The sequence below is a fragment of the Helianthus annuus genome, chromosome 16, assembly GCF_002127325.2.
Source record: "Helianthus annuus cultivar XRQ/B chromosome 16, HanXRQr2.0-SUNRISE, whole genome shotgun sequence".
Taxonomy (NCBI): domain Eukaryota; kingdom Viridiplantae; phylum Streptophyta; class Magnoliopsida; order Asterales; family Asteraceae; genus Helianthus; species Helianthus annuus.
In genome coordinates, this window is record NC_035448.2 from 178,999,650 (window position 1) to 179,018,186 (window position 18,537).

The following is an 18,537-nucleotide window of genomic DNA, read 5'->3' on the forward strand; positions in this document are numbered from 1 at the left end:
GACAACCTCGTCATCTTGAGTCGCGAAGAAGAATCCATGCTCGCAAACATCCAGCGCACTTTCGACTCTCTGCGCAGAGTTAACCTAAAGTTGAAGCCGGTAAAGTGTTCATTCGGAATGGAAGAAGGAAAATTCCTAGGGTTTATCGTAAACAAAGACGGTTTCAAGGTTAACCCAGAAAAGGTGGAAGCCATTCAACTTATGCCGTCACCAGCATCCATCAAAGAGATGTAGCGCCTAGCCGGACGGCTAGCGGCGCTCAACAGGTTTCTGGCAAACCATGCTGCCAAATCATATCTATTCATCATCACATTACGCAACTGCGTAAAAAAGAGCCAGTTTCAATGGATACTGGAGTCGGAAAAAGCTTTCCAACAAATGAAAGAATGTCTAATTCAACTGCCTACCTTAACAGCTCTCCGTGAAAAGAAGAACCATTAATCTTATACCACTCCACAGCAGAGGTAGCAATCGACGCAGTATTAATGGTTGATAGGGACGGAGTCCAAACTGCAATATCTTACATGAGCAAAATGCTAACTGGTCCAGAAACGCGTTATTCCATCATGGAGAAACTTGTTCTCGCGCTAGTTCACGCATCGTGCAGGTTGCGATGGTACTTTTCTGGTCACGTTATCACTGTCCTTACCAACTATCATCTGGGACAGATCTTGTCCAAACCATACGTCGCGGGTAGATTAGCCAAATGGGCTATCGAGCTAGGCGGATATAACATTTTTTTATAAACCGCGCCCAGCTATCAAAGGACAAGTCCTAGCAGACTTTATTACTGAAGTTCCCGTCGACAAGATCAAGGAATGTGAAGCCATACAAAATCCTACCCCAGTCTTCGATGAAAGGGTCTGGACTTTACATACAAATGGTGCTTCAAATGATGACGGCGCAGGAGCGGGTCTCCGCCTAGTTAGCCCCGATAATCACGAACTTACCTACGCCATTCGGCTAGATTTCAAGAGTACCAACAACGAAGCGGAGTATGAGGCATTCCTCGCAGGTCTTCGCATGGAACTCAAAATGGGAGCAAAAAATCTTGAAGCACACGTCGATTCCAAGTTAGTGGCAGAGCAAATCAATGGTCGTTACGATGCAAAAGGCGAAGCAATGGCCCTATATCTCGAGCAGGCAAGAACTCTGATCAACCAGTTTCAGACCTTCAAAATAATCCACATCAACAGAGGCGAGAACAAGCACGCAGATGCGCTAAGTAAGTTAGCCGCTACAAGCTTCAAGCACCTAGCAAAAGAAGTCCGCATTGAAGTTCTCTCAAATCCATCTATTCCTATGAGACACGTAAACATAATAGAAGTCAGGAATCCGTCTTGGATATCCCCAATCATTATGTACTTTCAACATGGAACTCTCCCAGAAGGAAAAACAGAAGCAAGGAAAATTCAACATAAGGCGTTAAATTACGAGATGGCGGATGGAATTTTGTACCGCAAATCTTACATGGGTCCTCTCCTAAGATGCGTAGACAAGCACGATGCGCAATATCTGGTCCGAGAAATTCAAGAGGGACTATGCGGAATCCATGCAGGACCACGCATGGTAGTAGCAAAAATCCTGAGCGCGGGCTATTACTGGCCTTGCATGCATTTAGACGCTGTAGAGATCCTGTGCAAGTGTATGTCATGCCAGCGCCATGCTTCAAAGACGCTCCGCCCAAAGAACCCTCTGGTTCCAGTAACCGCAGCGTGGCCTTTCCAGTAATGGGGCATCGACTTAGTAGGTCCTTTTCCCGACGCCCCAGGCGCAGTAAAATTCATCATAGTCGCGGTGGATTATTTTACCAAGTGGGTGGAAGCTAAATCCCTAGCGTCAACCACCACAATGGTAATCAGAAAATTCATCTGGGAGTATGATGGAGAATGTGAAACACGAGGGTTAGGTGCGTTATCTTAAGTGTTTTAATGCGTTTTATGTGAGTATATGCTTAGAATGTGTTAACTACGAAGGTTTGTGTGTTTGCAGGTAAAACGCGTGAATTTGATGAAGATACGGGGTTTAAAGATGAAGCGGAACGTGTAAGAGTGATGAATGCGGCCATTGGAAGTGTTAGGGTATGGTCCATGTTGAATTGATAGCTTAAATACATAAAGGATATGAAGAGCTGAAGTTAAAGGACCTTTCGGTCATTATTGGAAAGTGAAATAGAGTGTAGATGTCGAGCTTATGAATAGTGAAGTCGAGGAGGTGAAATCGGGATTAAACGAAACTTATATGTGAGTTGGGAGTAGGCGTGTGTTTCATGATGGGGGTTACGGTCTTCCGACCGTGACTTACGGTCTTCCGACCGTGACTTACGGTCTGGTGGTGACCTTCACAAAATCAACAACATGTAGAACTTGTGGCTTACGGAATTGAAGCTGTCACTTACGGTTGTTTGCATGATTACACAAAAAGAATCAGCAACATTAATATGAGGTTTACGACTGTTATATGAAACTTACGGTTGCAAGAGGCAGGGGTATTATGGCTGCACGTGACTTGTATTATTCTAAAGATTAAAAGGTTTTTTTCTTAGAAAACCTAATTCATTCACTACTTTGTGGCCTCCATGTTGTTCGAAATTTTGGGCAACAACTTTATTGGACTTTTGGGCTCATATACATGATCCATTACGTTTTTGGGGGATTAGCATCCATAACACTTTTGACTTCCATTCATACGATGGGAGTGAGATAGAGACAAAAAAAAGTAGATGAAGGAAGTTGATGAAGGAAATGCGCATCGAGCATAGTTTCGCCTCCGTGGCGCACCCACAGGCAAACGGTCAAGTCGAAAGCGTTAACAAGCAGATAGTAGATGGCATTAAAGCAAGGTTGGGAACCGCAAGGAGGGGGTGGGTTGATGAACTCCCGAGCATTTTATGGGCTCACCACACTATGCCGAAGACTAGCACGGGAGAAACGCCATTCAGCCTAGTTTACGGCTCCGAAGCAGTAATTCTCCCATCACCATGAATGCTAGCCATGGAAAAACAAAACAACGAGCAGGAATCCAGACTCGACCTGGATCTCCTCGAGGAAAGACGCGAGAATGCAGCCATCAATGAAGCCAGGTACAAATCAAAGCTAGAAAAATATTACAATGTTCGAGTGCGCATCTGCACTTTCGTACCAGGAGATTTTGTCCTACGAGACAACGAAGCCTTGAACGCTGAGAAACCGGCGAAACTCGCACCCAAATGGGAAGGGCCTTACATCATTAATGAAGTCCTAGGAAAGGGTGCGTACACCCTACGACGGCTCGATGGAACAGATGTTCCACGCACTTGGAACGCGCAACAGCTGTGCAAGTACTATATGTAACTGACCCATCCGTACTTAAACAGCATACAACGCTAACACAGTACAACAATCATTGTTTGCGTATGCATCATAATTATCATATTTATTTACTTTGTATCTACTGGCCCCTGCGCCCTATCCAAATCACATTTAGTAGTTTACATTCAGTGGTCATCTTTTGGTTATATTAAAGTTTCAGTGATCACCTTTTAATGATATAGGTAATTTCAGTGGTCACCTTTTGGTGCAGCAGTTTAATGGTATCAGTGATCACCTTGCGGTGATGAGTACATGTTTATATTATATATACACTCAATACTATACAATAAGCAATTTCAATGTCAATTATATATATAACCAGTGTTATACAGTAAGCAATAAAAATGTCAATCAATATCGAAATTAGAATTCTCGACTACGACAATCAATGCTATACAGTAAGCAATAAAAATGTCAAGCAATATCGAAATTAGAATTCTCGACTACGAAGTAGTAAAGAACCCCAATACGTACACTATGATGTTGTTCAGTAGTCTGTACGAAATACCTTAATTATGAAGCATGAAGGAAAGAATCATAGAGTATGGAGAAAAATAAATAAATGTTTTTGCAACTCATCTTCTTTCTTTCAAGTTTTTCATATTACTGTAAATGGTTTTCATAAACATTTACTTGATTAACACTGATCAATAAGCATGGTGGAATCATAGAGTATGGAGAAAAATGCAAAAGGTTACATTCAACAGTGAAGAGAGATGGACGGGTTCTAAAAGGCACAGACTACTCACACACCAAGGCTGCCTATTTGCACACTTAGGGTTTATATACGTTGCGTATAGCTCTATACGCAGCGTATAAGTTGCGTAGAATTTAGAACCTGCCCAGCAATCATTGGCACAGACAACCAGGGTTTATATACGCTGCGTATAGAGCTATACGCAGCGTATATAGCTCTATACGCAGCGTATATAAACCATCAGGATTTTGTTAGGTTATTTTGATGTATTTGTGGTATAAATTCTCATCTGGTTCCAAGATTAAATCGCTTAAAGTATATAATAGTTAATGTTATACCATTAATATTATATACTGTTAAATTTGTTTGAAAAACGTATATACGGTTCGAATATATTATATTGTTATCGTTTAAATTAAATTATTATAGCACGTGTAGTGTGGTTCGAATGCTATAAACATTTAAATATCATACAGTTAATTATTTTTAAGTACTTGTGTACGGTTAGAATATATTATATTGTTTCCATACTATACCATTTAAATTAAAACCATTAAATATTTTATGGTTCAAATATATTATACCATTTCAATACAATTCCATTTAAATTAAATTATTATACCAAGTCTCAGTGCGGTTCGAATATTATACCGTTCAAGATTTTAATACCGTTAATTTTATTAAATTACTCGGGTACGGTTCAAATATATTCTACCATGTTTCCATACTATACTGTTTAAATTAAAATATTATAGCAGTTTTAATTTTTTATAACGTTTATTATTAAAGACCCCTGCAAAAGTAAACTAATAAAATGTAAAAGCGTGTGTAAATATAATGGATTGTATGAGTCATTTGTCGAAGACACACTTACTTAAGCGGTTGCAAGCCATAAGTCGGTTATACAATTTGTGCAAGTTGTATTCGTATATGGGCTCTAAAGCAGAGTCGCACACTCTCTGCCAGTACGACATAAATTTCTCCGAATCTTCTTTATTAAACCCTTTCTTGCAATGTTTACAGATATTTTGTTTGATGTGAAACCGGCATAGAAACCTAGACACGTTCGGGAATACTTTAGCACACGTGTTAATTAGGGCTAGTTCTCTATCCATGATTATCACATGCGGCATCATACACTCATGCAACATTGACTTAATCCTTTCAAGCACCCACACGAAGTTATCCCTTCGTTCTTTGCAAATAACGGCATGTGCGACACAAAAAGACTTGTTGGTCGACGTCAAACCCATAACCTGGATAAATGGCATGTTGTAGATATTTGTTTTGTAAGTTGTGTCGATCAATAGCACATGCGGGAATGCATGCCACATAGTAATCAAAAGGGGATGAACAAAGAAAATCTCTGTTACGACATCTGTTTTGGGTTCCTGTCGGGTGTCATTAATGAATTTGTTTTCATGCAGCATGTTTTCCAGTGTGTGCATGGGAGTCTTTCCGTCCATCTGTGATGCTCTAATTTTCTGGACCGCATTCTGCAAGTCTTTCTGAACATGGAGGCTGTCGGGGAACTGCTTTCTTAAGGTTTGAAATATGTTACGTGGCTCCATATTTTGAGCTGTCAGCTGCTCCACCAGCTTGTATTCGACTTCAGTAAATCTTCGCACAAACGCGTGGCCCATCAGACTTTGTACAGGTTTGTGGTTATGTTTCGAGTCCTTCACGACTAACTCTCACGTGACATTCGTCACATCCCGCACAACGAGTAATGAAAATGGGCAACCAATTTTTTTGCTGCCAGCTTTCCTAACTGTTGCTTTACTACGGTGCTCACCACCACGGTCGCACACAAGCCATACAATCCCCGTACTACCACCAATATTCTTCGATCGACGGGCCACAATAACATAACCATTCTCGTTTCCCGTTGCTTGTACCCAGTTCTTCAGATCAATTAGAGACATGAAACGCTAAAAAACAGTTACGTTATTTAATAGTAATAATAACAATAATAATAATATTTTAACAACAATAATAACAATAACAACAATAATAATAATAACAATAATTTAGTAATAACAACAACAATAATAATAATAATAACAATAACAATAACAATAACAATAATAATAATAACAATAATTTTATGAATAATAATAATAATAATAATGATAATATTAATAACAATAATAATAATATTTTAACAATAATAATAGCAAAATAAAAATAATTATAATATTTTAACAATAATAATTATAATAATAGTTTTTTAACAATAGTAATAACAACAATAGTAATAATAATATTTTAACAATAATAATTATAATAATAGTATTTTAACAATAATAATAACAATAATAAAAATATTTTAACAATAATAATAAAAGTAATAATAATAATTATAACTTTAACAATACTAATAATAAAAATATTTTAACAACAACAATAATAACAATAACAATAACAATAACAATAACAATAACAATAACAATAACAATAACAATAACAATAACAATAATAATATTTAACAATAATAATAACAATAATAATAATACTAATCTTTTTAACAACAACAACAACAACAATAATAATAGTATTTTAACAATAATAATAACAATAATAGTAATAATAATAATAATATTTTAACAATAATAATAAAAATTATAATAATAATTATAACTTTAACAATAATAGTAATAATAGTATTTTCACAATAATAATAATATTTTAACAATAATAATAAAAACAAAAATAAAAATAATAATAATTATAATTTTAACAATAATAATATTTATAATAATAATAATAATAATAATAATATTTTAACAATAATAATAATACTTATATTTTTAACAATAATAACAATAAAAATTTAACAATAATAATAATAATAATAATAATAATAATAATAATAATAATAATAACAATAGTATTTTAAAAATAATAATAACAATAATAATAATAATACTTATATTTTAACAATAATAATAATAATGACAGTATTTTAACAACAACAACAACAACAACAACAATAATATTTTAATAAACAAGAAGCTCGACCATATCTTTAGAGAGGGAGCTTCTATAGTCATCCAATATACGTCCCCCAACACTAAATGCTGATTCCGAAGCAACTGTTGTGATTGGAATGCAAAAAATGTCACGAGCCATTTTGCTTAGCACGAGGTAGTTGCTAGAATTTTGACACCACCATTGTAACACGTCAAACTTTATAGTTCTTAGAACTACAAAATTTGGCTCTTCTAAATACACATCAAGTTCTGATTTTGTGTACTTTCAACGGGTTTAGTTTCAAGATAAGCATAAAAATCATCGTCTCCAGCACGAATACTTGGGCCCTCAGATGATGTGCCATTTAGATTGCTATCGGCAGCCCTAGCCACTTGATATACATTAGAGTATTTTTCAAAAAGTGGTTTTAACTTATTAATCACATCTTCAACCCAACCATTAACCTCTTTTTCTGGATACAACTTCTTAAATGTCCAAGAAATAGATCCCTTCTTAAAACGCGGGTCTAAAAGAGAAGCAATTGGCATAAGTACCCCGATTTCTCCCCAATACTTCTCAAACTTGTCAAACATTGGCCTTCCCATATTTTTCAAGAAATTATCATTTAATTTAACAACATTAGTTATCTCTCTTTTTACTTTAAAAATCTCAACAAGAAACAAATTTGCGGTCGGATATAGTGTACCCGAAAACAAATCTGTAGCATCCAAAAACACCTCAAGTAGCTTGCATACCTTTTTAGCCCGATCCCACTCCTCATCCGTAAGAGACCACTCATAATTCAAATCCCTCAACGCGTAACCTTCAAAAGCATGTTTGTATTGAATCGCCGATTTAAGCATACGGTGTGTTGAGTTCCATCTGGTTTTTACATCAATACACAATGATCGGCGGGTTTGGATACCAAGGGTGATCGAAATTTCACCAACCTTCAAGAGGCGACCCGCTGACTTCTTCAAATATTTCACACCTTCTCTTATTTTGACAAGACAACCATCAATTTTTCCCAGTCCATCTTGTACAACCAGGTTTAGTATATGAGCACAACATCTCACATGAAAAAACATACCCTCAAAGTGCAATGTTCCCTTTCCTTGAAAGGTATTCCTTAAAATTGCGGCCGCCCTATCATTATTTGATGCATTGTCTAATGTTATTTAACCTATTTTATCTTGTATACCCCATTTAATGAGGCACTCTAGAATAGCATCCGAAATGACCTCACCATTATGGGGTGGTGCTAGCCCATTAAATCCAATTATGCACTTTTTCATTTTCCAATCAGAGTCAATATAATGAGCTGTCAAACACATATACCCAATAGTTTGATTTGAGGTCCAAGAGTCACTAGTAAGTGAGATCATATCAATCTTTTTAAAAACTTTCTTCATCTTCTCTCTTTCTGATTCAACGACTTTAATGCAATCTTTTCTAGTTGTGGCTCTACTCACTTTTTGAAAAAGAGGGTTCAAGTATTTCATCAGGGCATTAAACCAATGGTGACTTAATTCACACAACGAGATGAACATTATTATCAATTTCCCATTCATTCAACCTATAACATCAAGAAAACTAACCAATCAAAGCCTCAAAACATACTCATTGGAGCCGTTAATTGTCATACTTCAGCAACATTCAATTAAATTTAACAAACAACAAATGCTATTCATAATTCATAATATCATATTACTGTACCAAAACAAACCATCCAGTTCTATTACCTTCACCCCAAACCTCTTCATTCCTCCCCAAATCAACATCCTTCGGCACCGTAACCACCATCTCTCTGACAGTAAACTCTACCGTAGCAAGCTACAGCACCGTATCCTCTGGCAACCTAAACCGCCACAAATACAGCTTCATCTCACTAACCGCACCACAACCACCACCGCCCTATGTCGTTTTCACAACAACTTTTGTCATACCAGGACAGATCTCGATCATATGAGCATCAATATTAGTTCTGATATCATCCTCTGTGACAGATCGGGATGTTGTTCGGGGTTTTGTTGTTCGGTGGTGTTGTTGTGACCGATCTGTTTGATCTCCAACAGATTGACGACGATGTGGTTGAATATGGGCCGGTAGTGGTGGTGTTCTTGGGTTTTAGCAGCGGTTAGTAGGTGGCGGCGGTGATGGGGCGGGTGGTGGCAATGGTAGCAGGTGAGAAAGAGAAATAGAATGAGAGAGAGAAGGTTGATATGGATCTGGAACAAAGTAAAATAAAACAAATAATATATTAACCATTTTGCCCCTGAGGAAAAGGACAAAATAACATGATTTTATTAGCCAAATATCAGGCGATTTCATTTTTGGACCAAAATGACAATAAAAGTGAAACCACAGGGACCCAGATTTAAAAGGTTTGAGTTTTGGACTAAAGTGGCAAAAGTGATCAAACCTCAGGGACCAAAATGGCAGTAAACTTAACTTTCATAGCCCCGCACTACGCGACCGTTTTGGCAAGTCCCCTTCGCGTGATGCGAAGGGATTGAAGTCAGGCAAAAGTTTGTGTTGCAGTTGGATTCTTGTTAGAACATCATATAAAAACATCATTAACTAACAAGCTCAACCCTAATCACGAACTTGGAATATCCGGGACGAATTCTTAGCTGAAGTTAGATCTTTTTGGAGCGTTTTTGAGAGCTTGAAGCAGCCGGTTGAAGGTTTGAAGCAAAGGAAAGTATCCGGGTCGTGTTTTACCATCCGGGATTCTTAATTCTTTGTTTCTTGTTTTTGATCATGTTTCTTGTTCCTAAAAATACTCTTGTTTTGATTGTTTCAATGACTATGATTGGCTAAACTTATTTTCTGCCTAGACTGAGATGAGTGGATTGTGAAGTTTTGAACTTTATTATGATTTATTAATTATTTATGGATTTTTGAAAAAGTAGCCGACTTGGTTTATTGATTTGATGTTTATACATGCTCAGAATTGTTTGATTGTTATTTTTTTTGTTTCATATGAGTCTTGGTGGATGTATTTCACGGAATAGGTTCATGCTAGATTATGAATTTATTTTGTAATCTTTAAGGTTAATTGGCCAATACACCTTAGAAGTAATAATTTAATAATTTTGGGTGTTCTACTAATCTTTAAAGTTGTGAGGTGCGAGATTATTGTTAGGTCTAAGTCATTAAATTGTAGTTAGGGTCTTCGTAAGGAGTCTGGAGTCTGAACTAGTTGTCTTAGTGACCGTTGTCTAACAAATCAACTTAAGAACCCAAGTTTATCCTAGATTTATAGCCTGTGAGGGAGTAGATCGTATTAGGATACTTTTGTAGACCACTTAGATAACCCGTGGGGGAGTCTAGAATAACCGGTGTCCATAACAGCCTTTAGAGCTCCATAAGTGTCTTCTCGAGAAGGGTCGAGGCTCTTGTTCGGTGCCTTGATAGGTTTAGAATATAAAGATCCAGGTTCCATAATAATTAATAATCATAATAAATCATTACTATTACAATCTAGGATTCCAGTCTAGGTAGTCCTTCCATCATCTGAGTAAACTGAGTTAGTTCGTGCTTCGTTAATTTAATTAATTAATTTAATTTAAATCGCAATTTTAGGAAATTTAGAAAACCCCCTAAATAAAAAACAGTTAGTGTCATGTCCGTGTCAGTCTAAGTCTAGATAGAGTCTAGTTAACGTAATTAAAATGAGTCATGTGGGTTCGATATCCGGACTTACTTAGCTTTACTAAAGTCGATCGATTCACTTGCGATTCACTTGCCGGTTAGTAGTCTAGTCGAGTTTAGAGAGGCTGGAGTACTACTTTGTGTCTAGATTAGGTTAATTTAGTTTGTTTTTATTAAACTACTTTTAGCACATCAATATCGTACGCCCGATTCGTTTTCGGGCAAGTGGACCGCAATGCATACCGAGATTAACAACTTCAACAACATACACAATAGCTTCGTCAACAATCACACAAGAAGAAGCGGTTCAAGCGACGTGGACATTATGACCGCCGCCCACACCGAATATAGAATGTATCATGGCCATCCATTTACGATGATACCTTCATGGGAGCTTCTACGCAAATCTCCAAAGCGGCATCTTGTACCACCGTTTGACGCAACGGCCCATAGGTCAAAACGGTCCAAATCAACAACCACTAGCGAACCATCCTAGTCTGATGCTCATACTACTATTAACTTAAACGATGACTTGGATGAATTGCATTTCGAGGAACTTCAAGAGCTGCCACTACCTAAGGGTAGGGATAGAAGCAAGGCAGCAACACGAGCACGAGAAACCTCCTCTTCAATGCCATCGGATGGCCCATCAAGGAAGGATCGACAAGTTCGATGATAGACTCATTCGGCTTCTCTCGATCAAGGAAAAGGAGCATGAACTTAAAATGGAGAAACAAATCGAGAAAGATATGAAGTTTCTGGAGAAAGATTTTTCAACCTACCGGAGGAGGATTGAGTAATTTTAGAGGCTCGTAAGGCAAAAATCCGAGCAAAATATATGTAGTTTTTTAGTAGGTTTTTATTTTTATTTTTAAGTTGGTTGTTTTTTAAGTAACTTTATAGTTTTTTATTTTTAAGTAATTTGTAATATTTTAATTAATTTATTGAAATTATGTTTTTTTTAATTTTGTTTTAAATAAAAATGGTATATAAATTTTAAAAAATACAAAATAAAAAATAATAATTAGGTGATCATGATAGTGGCTTTAAAACATTATATGCAAGTTAAAGGGAGAGGCTTTAAAGCCCCCTATATGACATGAAGCTTACGTGACGCTATGAGACGTGATAAAGCCCCTAGAAACTTTAAACCACACCCACCAGCCTAATCCAATATGGCTTACATCAATATTTTTTTTTTCTTTGATGAATTATATAATTCTTTGGAAAGTATACTTTATTATAATCAAGGGTCAGGTAATGTAATTGCATAAAATCAAACTCCTGCGTAAATCTTCATAACACAGTAGTTCCTTACATGCTTCTGCCGCTACCACAATATTCTTTTCACTTTTGGTGGCAAAACCAGTTGGAGTTTCATTTTTGGTGTTAAAACCAAATGGAGCTTCATGTTTGGTGTTGTTTACTTGCCCTTTTCACATATCGCCTTTCAGATGATTCAAACCCTGGGTTGATGTCAAAGTTACCGGAACCACAGACTTTGGCTGCGTGATTGTGTGTGCTAGACCTAAACCCAAGGTGCGACCATTTCTCTGCAATTGTGAAAGAAAAAAAAAGTTATTCTATTATTACTTTAGATGAAAATAGTTTTTTTTTTTTTTTTTTTTTTGAAGAAAGCGAAATATTGAAAGTGGGTGGGATGATTAGAAAATGGAAATATAATAACTACAAAACAAAAGCTACCTTGGCGCACTGATAATTGATAAATATTAATTCATGTCTATAAAAGAAAAAGGGCCATTTCCTCCATAACGAGGTTGAGTCAAGAAAACATGTTCCTTTTCTATCATTTCATTCTTCTTCTAACACTTCAATCCTACTTTATAACCTTATCACATTCAGGAACAATTGTCAAAAACCTTCCTGGATATTCTGGTGATCTTCCTTTTAAACTTGAAACCGGGTATGTATGATTATTCTACCATCCAAATATTTTGTTTTAGATGAATTCACTCTATATTCTTTGAAATCACTTAAATGATTATACTGTTCATCAAGCATATATCCTCACAACCAACTCAACTTGCTCAGATGGTTAAAACTTAAACATGAACTTGATATCTATTGTTAATATATTTTTCTAATTAGTGTTTATGTATTTTGTATGGAATCGATTGAAGTTATGTTGGGGTTGGGGGGAAGGAAGAAGTACAGTTGTTTTATTATTTTGTTGAGTCACAGAGTAACCCTGAAGATGATCCTGTGATATGTTATATCCCTGGTGGTCCAGGAACTTCCGCGTTACTTGGCTTTTTATATGAAACGGGTATGAAATGTTAAGTTTCTTTCTAGCTTCAACCGATCGTGGGTGCGGATCATGGACACAAAGATATTTAAGAACCGAGAGAACCACTATTATCCAAACAAAATTTTGAATTTATTTTTATTAAAAGGTTAGTATTGTATATATAAAAATATATATATGTAGCTCGATAACTTACATATGATATATATAGCGCATACGAGGTATATATATATTGTTTACGAGCTACTTGTAGATTGAGATATATATATTTACCTTTTTTATAATTTTGCAAAGTTTACATATAAATAATGTTTAAAAAATTTGTTTGGCTGATAGTGTTATGGTTCTCACATCATCCCTTAACCTTAACCTGATGCATTAGGTATTTAATTTTGATTAATTCTTTTAAACAGAACAGTAACAATGCAATTATTTTGTGTGATGATTGTACATAGGCCCACTTAGCATTAACGTTGATAATGACACAACAACTGCCACCTTATTATTGAACGAATACTCTTGGACAAAGGTTTATATTTCTTTAATCATATTTCCATATTCAAAAAATAACATGGACTTTATTTCGTTGTGGTAAATTAAATGATCAAAAATGTAGACGGCTAGTATCATATTTGTGGATATGCTTGCTGGCAGTGGATTTTCCTATGCTAAAACAAAAGAGGCATGGATTAGCAGCGATAGTATTATGGCTGCACAAGGTCATGAATTTGTGAAAAAGGTATACTAAAATCAAACTTATACCTATGCGAAATTTATGTAAAATGTTGCATCTGTTATGGAGGCGGCTGAAAGGGTCGCGGTGTCCATGCCACATAGACATGGGGTGCAGAACACCGCCCTCTTTGATTTCCTATTTTAGTTATTATTTAAAATACAAAGTAACCAATCATTTAGCTCTACTTTACTATTTCTTTTTTCAGTTTTTTATTACTCACCCACCACATTTCACAATTCACATTACCATAACACCCCAACATTTTTATCACCTATGACCAAACCATACCCAAAAATAGGTGTAATTAATGCACAAAATTTGGTTTTCAAATGTCAACCACCTAGTTAAGTTGTCTGCCTTTGCAGACATATTCTTTTGTAGTTTTTGTTTGTGAAGAACATGTACTTTGGATCCTTGCTTATTAATTTGATTTGTTTTGTTTGATGATCAATAGTTTCTCATGGACCACCCTAAGTTTTTGAAGAATCCACTTTACATAAAAGGGGTATCTTACACAGGCATTGTCGCTCCTGTTATCACCATGAAAGTATATGAAGGTAAGTTTCAACTTTATTATCAGATGATGCTAAAGTTGTGCTCTAATCGTCGTCGTATTCTCAGGCAATGAACGTGGGGACCAACCGACGCTAAATATTCAAGTAATCAAACCATGTAGACTTTAAAATGCCATCAAATTATATTTGAGTATCTTCATACTAAACTCCAACGGACAAGCTAGTTTTTTTTTAAAATTATTTAAAGCTAATGGACATATATAGGGGTATATTCTTGGCAATCCTCTCACTGATAAATTCATGGACTACAATTCAAGGCTCAAATACGCTCACCGTGTGGCACTAATATCAGATAATATTTATGAGGTATTTCTTAGTTCACACTAAACAAAATTACAACTAGCTTAGTATCTCAAGGTTTTCACCATGTTTTTTTGCAGTCGGCTGTGGAAAATTGTCATGGTAATTATGTAAACATTGATATAGCAAATGAATTATGTGCACATAGTCTTCAAAGATACAAACAAGTAAGTACTTTCAAAGATACAAACAAGTAAGTACTTTAAATTCTCTTAATAAAAACATATGCACATCGTGAACATGACGCATTGTTGTCGTAAATCTTGAATTACAGTGCACAAATCATATTACTATCACCAACATACTGGAACCATTTTGCTATGAATCGTATCAGGGGACGCCATATTGTCAAGTATCAATCTCTCTCTCTCTGTCTCTCTCATTGATTATTTTAGTTGTAGTATACATCAAACAAGATAGAATAATGCGGAGTGCACACTTGCTTGAGTTTATAATGATTTTACGTATTTTGAAACCTCATTGTTTCTTAGGGGCAAAGCCCTAAGGAATATGACGGGTCCGGGAGAAACGCCGCTGGGAGCATGGTCCAAAGGATAGACCCTGTAGGTTAGGGTCGAGCGAGCTTCATTAAAAAAATATTGTGACCAATATATATTGAAAATTCATTAGAATTTTAGTTTTCGGAAATTTTCATGGAAAATTCTATCTAAAAATTTGGCTCTGTTTTGAGCAATATGAATTCAGAAAGAAAACTTCTTGCAGGCAGTTACCCCAATAACTAAATACGAAAACCATCATTTAGGTCTCTCTATCATCTGGTTCACAAATTCGTTACAAATTCATACTATTAGTGAACCATATTCAATCTGAGAGTAATTCACACGACTCTCGTAATAATCCAGTGTTCATTTTAAGACTTCAACATCTCTCTCTCTCTCAATACATTTTTGCTCTTTAGGATCCATCTTATGACGCTATACAAATTTGGGCAAACAGTGACACCGCACGACATGCTCTGAATATTTCTGAGGTGCGTAATTAACGTTGCTTATGTCAAATATTGGACTAATATTACTATTCAACCATATTCTATATCTTTTATTCAGGGTACAATAGGAAAGTGGGAGATATTCAACACAACCATCCATTACGATGATGGAAAAAACGACACATTTTGTTACGCTTATGATATTTTTAGTAGCTTGGATTATCATAAAGAACTCACAAGCAAAAACTGCCGCGCTTTGATATTTAGGTAACGTCACATGATAATATGAAATTCTCCCTCCCTAAATCTATTGAACACAAATTGCAAATCAGACTTCACATGGACATAATTTCGTTTTATTATTAATTCGCAGCGGCGATCATGACATGACATTCCCATATGTTGGTCTCGAGCAGTGGATAGCTTCTCTTAGTATTAGAGTTGAAGAACCATGGGAGCCATACTTTGTTGATGATCAAGTTGGAGGGTGTGACTTGGCTCCATTTAATTAACACATTTTTTTTAAAAAAGTTGTGTGGTCATGTTTCATTTATATTTTAGAATCAAGAAAACTGAAACATAACATAATTAAAGAGGATTAATATGTTAATTTTACGTGTATTAATTCTATGTTTCTTAATTTTGTCTTGCAGATATCAAATGACATATGCACAAAATGATTTCTCACTGACATTTGCTACGGTTAAAGTAAGAAATACTTCCTTATTTTTATATAGAAAATTCTGTTTCTTTTCATACCCAGAAAATTACCTAGTTGCTTAATTAAATGATATTGGATAGCTGATAGATTGTGTATGGGTAATCTTAGTTCCATATTCAATCATAAAACTGAAACTGATATCCAGTTTCATATGTGTTCATGCTCATTTCTCATTACCTGATTTTAAAGTCACTTTAAAACCCACTTGAAATATCAAATACCCGACTGCATTAACTATTTATTTAATATATATTAAGATTCTGTAATGTAGCTTCGGTTAGTTAAACGAGTATGAAATTGGTTTCAAGTAATCAAGCTGACCTAACCGAACACCTGCCCCATTACATGTCCCGAACTGAATGTTTGGGCGTTCGGGTTTTATGTGAAGTTTGGATTTTACCACCATCCCTTTAATCTATATGCATGAAACAGTTATGAAATTGTGATGCTTGCAGGGCGCGGGACATTCAGCGCCATCGGATAAACCTAAAGAATCTATGTATCTGATTAAGAGGTGGCTTGCTTCACGAACTGATTCAAGCAGTTGTCTAATTTAGAGTTAGCTTGCTTCACGAACTGAACCATTAAGTGTTGGTTTTTATATCTTTCTTTTTTTTTTATTAAATAATGATTGAGCTCTTATTATATTTTATTTAATCCTTAAAATACGATGTTTTCAAATGCATCTTCAAGGAGCAAGTAAATTAAGCAATTTTGTTTTGTCCAAACTTTGGATCTATCTAATCCTAACTAGTGAATTCTCCCACGCTTTGCGGCGGGAATTCAGTTAGTATCTGTTCAGCTCGTTACGGTATCCGTACTCGCTATAGTAATTGAAGAAACACTGACCTTAACGGTAAGCTCCGCCTAGGACTTCAACTCTTTGGCGATCTGAACAGCTGACTGCAAAACAGAACACCGTTAGGACTCGTTACAGGAATGGGGTTATTCCTGTAACCACCCTCCGGCGTGAGAATAAGTCTCGGTTTGGGAGTAAGAAAGTATGAGTAGAGAGAGGAAGTAAAGGAGAGCAGAATGAATCGTACCTTTGATGTTTATCTCTATTTATAGTTTACCATTAGGGTTTCCTCTAACTTAGGATGAGCTCCGATAAGTTAGGGATTTGCATGATATTCTCAAAAGATTGGGGATTTGATTACGTGGTTTATCCATGCAGAATAGAACATTCTAAAATAAACATATGTAATTAAATATTTATAATAAAATAATAGGTAATGACCAGGTCGGGTTAGCCGATCCGGGTCATACCTCGTCAGTAATCAAAAGAGAAAACCTTACATTTATCAAAATCAATAAAAACAAAAATCAATACCTGTATCAATGTTGTTCAGTTGATATCATTCGGTTGGTTTGCATTCTATGTTTACCTTTTCAACATTGATATACAAACGTTATTGAAAACGGCTATTGTGCCGCTATCGTACCAAATCGAACCGAAACCGACTGAACACCATTTGTATTATTACCGGTATTTATTTTTATTGTTTTTGCTTTTGATAGATTAAGACCGTATTGCTACCATACCGTCCCAACACTCGGTTTAGCGACTCAAAAAGAAAACAAAAAAAAAAAAGTCTTTATATACCCTAAAATAGGGGTGTGCACGGTTCGGTTCGGTTCGGTTATTAGCATTATCCGTAACCGTAACCGAAGTCATCGGTTAATCGGTTCGGTTAATTCGGTTAATTTGTCGGTTTTCGGTTCGGTTCGGTTAATTTTCGGTTAATAACCAATTCAAACAAGGGCAAAATTTTTTGCTTAGAAATACATGTAATGGAGGTATAAATACATGAAATAGATTTATAAATACATGAAATGGATATATAAATAAATGAAATGGAGGTATAAATGCATGAATAGATGTTTAAATACATAAAATGGAGGTATAAATAAATAAAATGAATGTATAAATAAATGAAATGGCGGTATTATTACATGAAATGAAAGTATAAAACATGAAACACATGAAATAGAGGTATAAAAGCTAGAAATATATAAAAAATTAAATGATTCGGTTCGATTCGGTTAATTTTCGGTTAACCGATGGTAAAAAAAATATCCGTTAACCGACTTTCGGTTAATTCGGTTTCGGTTAATTTCGGTTCGGTTTTTTCGGTTTTCGGTTCGGTTTCGGTTAACGGTTCGGTTATTGCACACCCCTACCCTAAAAGATATTGACACGCATTTTACATCGATAAGATAAAAACCATAAAAACAACTACTGGTACATGCTTCGTGATGTGCGTGTAGCGTGATATATTTTTTTAGTTATATTTTAAGCCCTTTTTAACA

The 18,537-nt window shown here is 35.6% G+C and overlaps 3 protein-coding genes across 5 annotated transcripts; 2 read left to right on the plus strand and 1 right to left on the minus strand.

The window, feature by feature from the left end:
* Positions 1-485: 485 nt before the first annotated feature.
* On the plus strand, positions 486-1,731 carry LOC110920102. Its single transcript, XM_022164338.1, has 2 exons — positions 486-693; positions 758-1,731. Exons 1-2 carry the CDS (start codon positions 486-488, stop codon positions 1,729-1,731), a joined length of 1,182 nt encoding a protein of 393 aa, XP_022020030.1.
* A 5,540-nt stretch (positions 1,732-7,271) lies between these two features.
* Positions 7,272-8,823, minus strand: LOC110920101 (zinc finger BED domain-containing protein RICESLEEPER 2-like). The gene is made up of 2 exons (XM_022164337.1): positions 8,747-8,823; positions 7,272-8,166 (listed from the first exon to the last, which is right to left on the minus strand). The coding sequence occupies exons 1-2, from the start codon at positions 8,821-8,823 to the stop codon at positions 7,272-7,274; spliced, it is 972 nt and encodes a 323-aa protein (XP_022020029.1).
* Positions 8,824-12,389: 3,566 nt separating this feature from the next.
* LOC110918244 (serine carboxypeptidase-like 2) lies at positions 12,390-16,923 on the plus strand. Of its 3 annotated transcripts, XM_035984928.1 has the most exons (15): positions 12,390-12,454; positions 12,541-12,601; positions 12,819-13,091; positions 13,399-13,472; positions 13,560-13,682; positions 14,134-14,236; positions 14,301-14,338; positions 14,459-14,560; positions 14,635-14,721; positions 14,829-14,906; positions 15,474-15,545; positions 15,622-15,770; positions 15,877-15,990; positions 16,157-16,211; positions 16,680-16,923. In XM_035984928.1, exons 3-15 carry the CDS (start codon positions 13,016-13,018, stop codon positions 16,779-16,781), a joined length of 1,173 nt encoding a protein of 390 aa, XP_035840821.1. In that variant the 5' UTR covers positions 12,390-12,454; positions 12,541-12,601; positions 12,819-13,015; the 3' UTR covers positions 16,782-16,923. The 3 variants fall into 3 exon arrangements, with proteins under 3 accessions (XP_035840821.1, XP_022018278.1, XP_022018279.1); XM_022162586.2 differs by having other exon boundaries at positions 12,398-12,601; positions 12,819-12,964; XM_022162587.2 differs by having other exon boundaries at positions 12,431-12,601.
* Positions 16,924-18,537: the final 1,614 nt, after the last annotated feature.

Bases quoted from the DNA above. Each gene is read 5' to 3' on its own strand.
- LOC110920102 (XM_022164338.1), top strand. From the start codon at position 486: ATGGTTGATAGGGACGGAGTCCAAACTGCAATATCTTACATGAGCAAA. The intron at 694-757 runs GTAGATTAGCCA...AACCGCGCCCAG, and splicing joins GTCCAAACCATACGTCGCGG to CTATCAAAGGACAAGTCCTA.
- LOC110920101 (XM_022164337.1), bottom strand. From the start codon at position 8,823: ATGGTGGTTACGGTGCCGAAGGATGTTGATTTGGGGAGGAATGAAGAG. The intron at 8,167-8,746 runs GTTTGTTTTGGT...AAATAATGATAG, and splicing joins GAAGGTAATAGAACTGGATG to GGCGGCCGCAATTTTAAGGA.
- LOC110918244 (XM_022162586.2), top strand. From the start codon at position 12,471: ATGTTCCTTTTCTATCATTTCATTCTTCTTCTAACACTTCAATCCTAC. The intron at 14,722-14,828 runs GTAAGTACTTTC...CTTGAATTACAG, and splicing joins GTCTTCAAAGATACAAACAA to TGCACAAATCATATTACTAT. The intron at 15,546-15,621 runs GTGCGTAATTAA...TCTTTTATTCAG, and splicing joins ATGCTCTGAATATTTCTGAG to GGTACAATAGGAAAGTGGGA.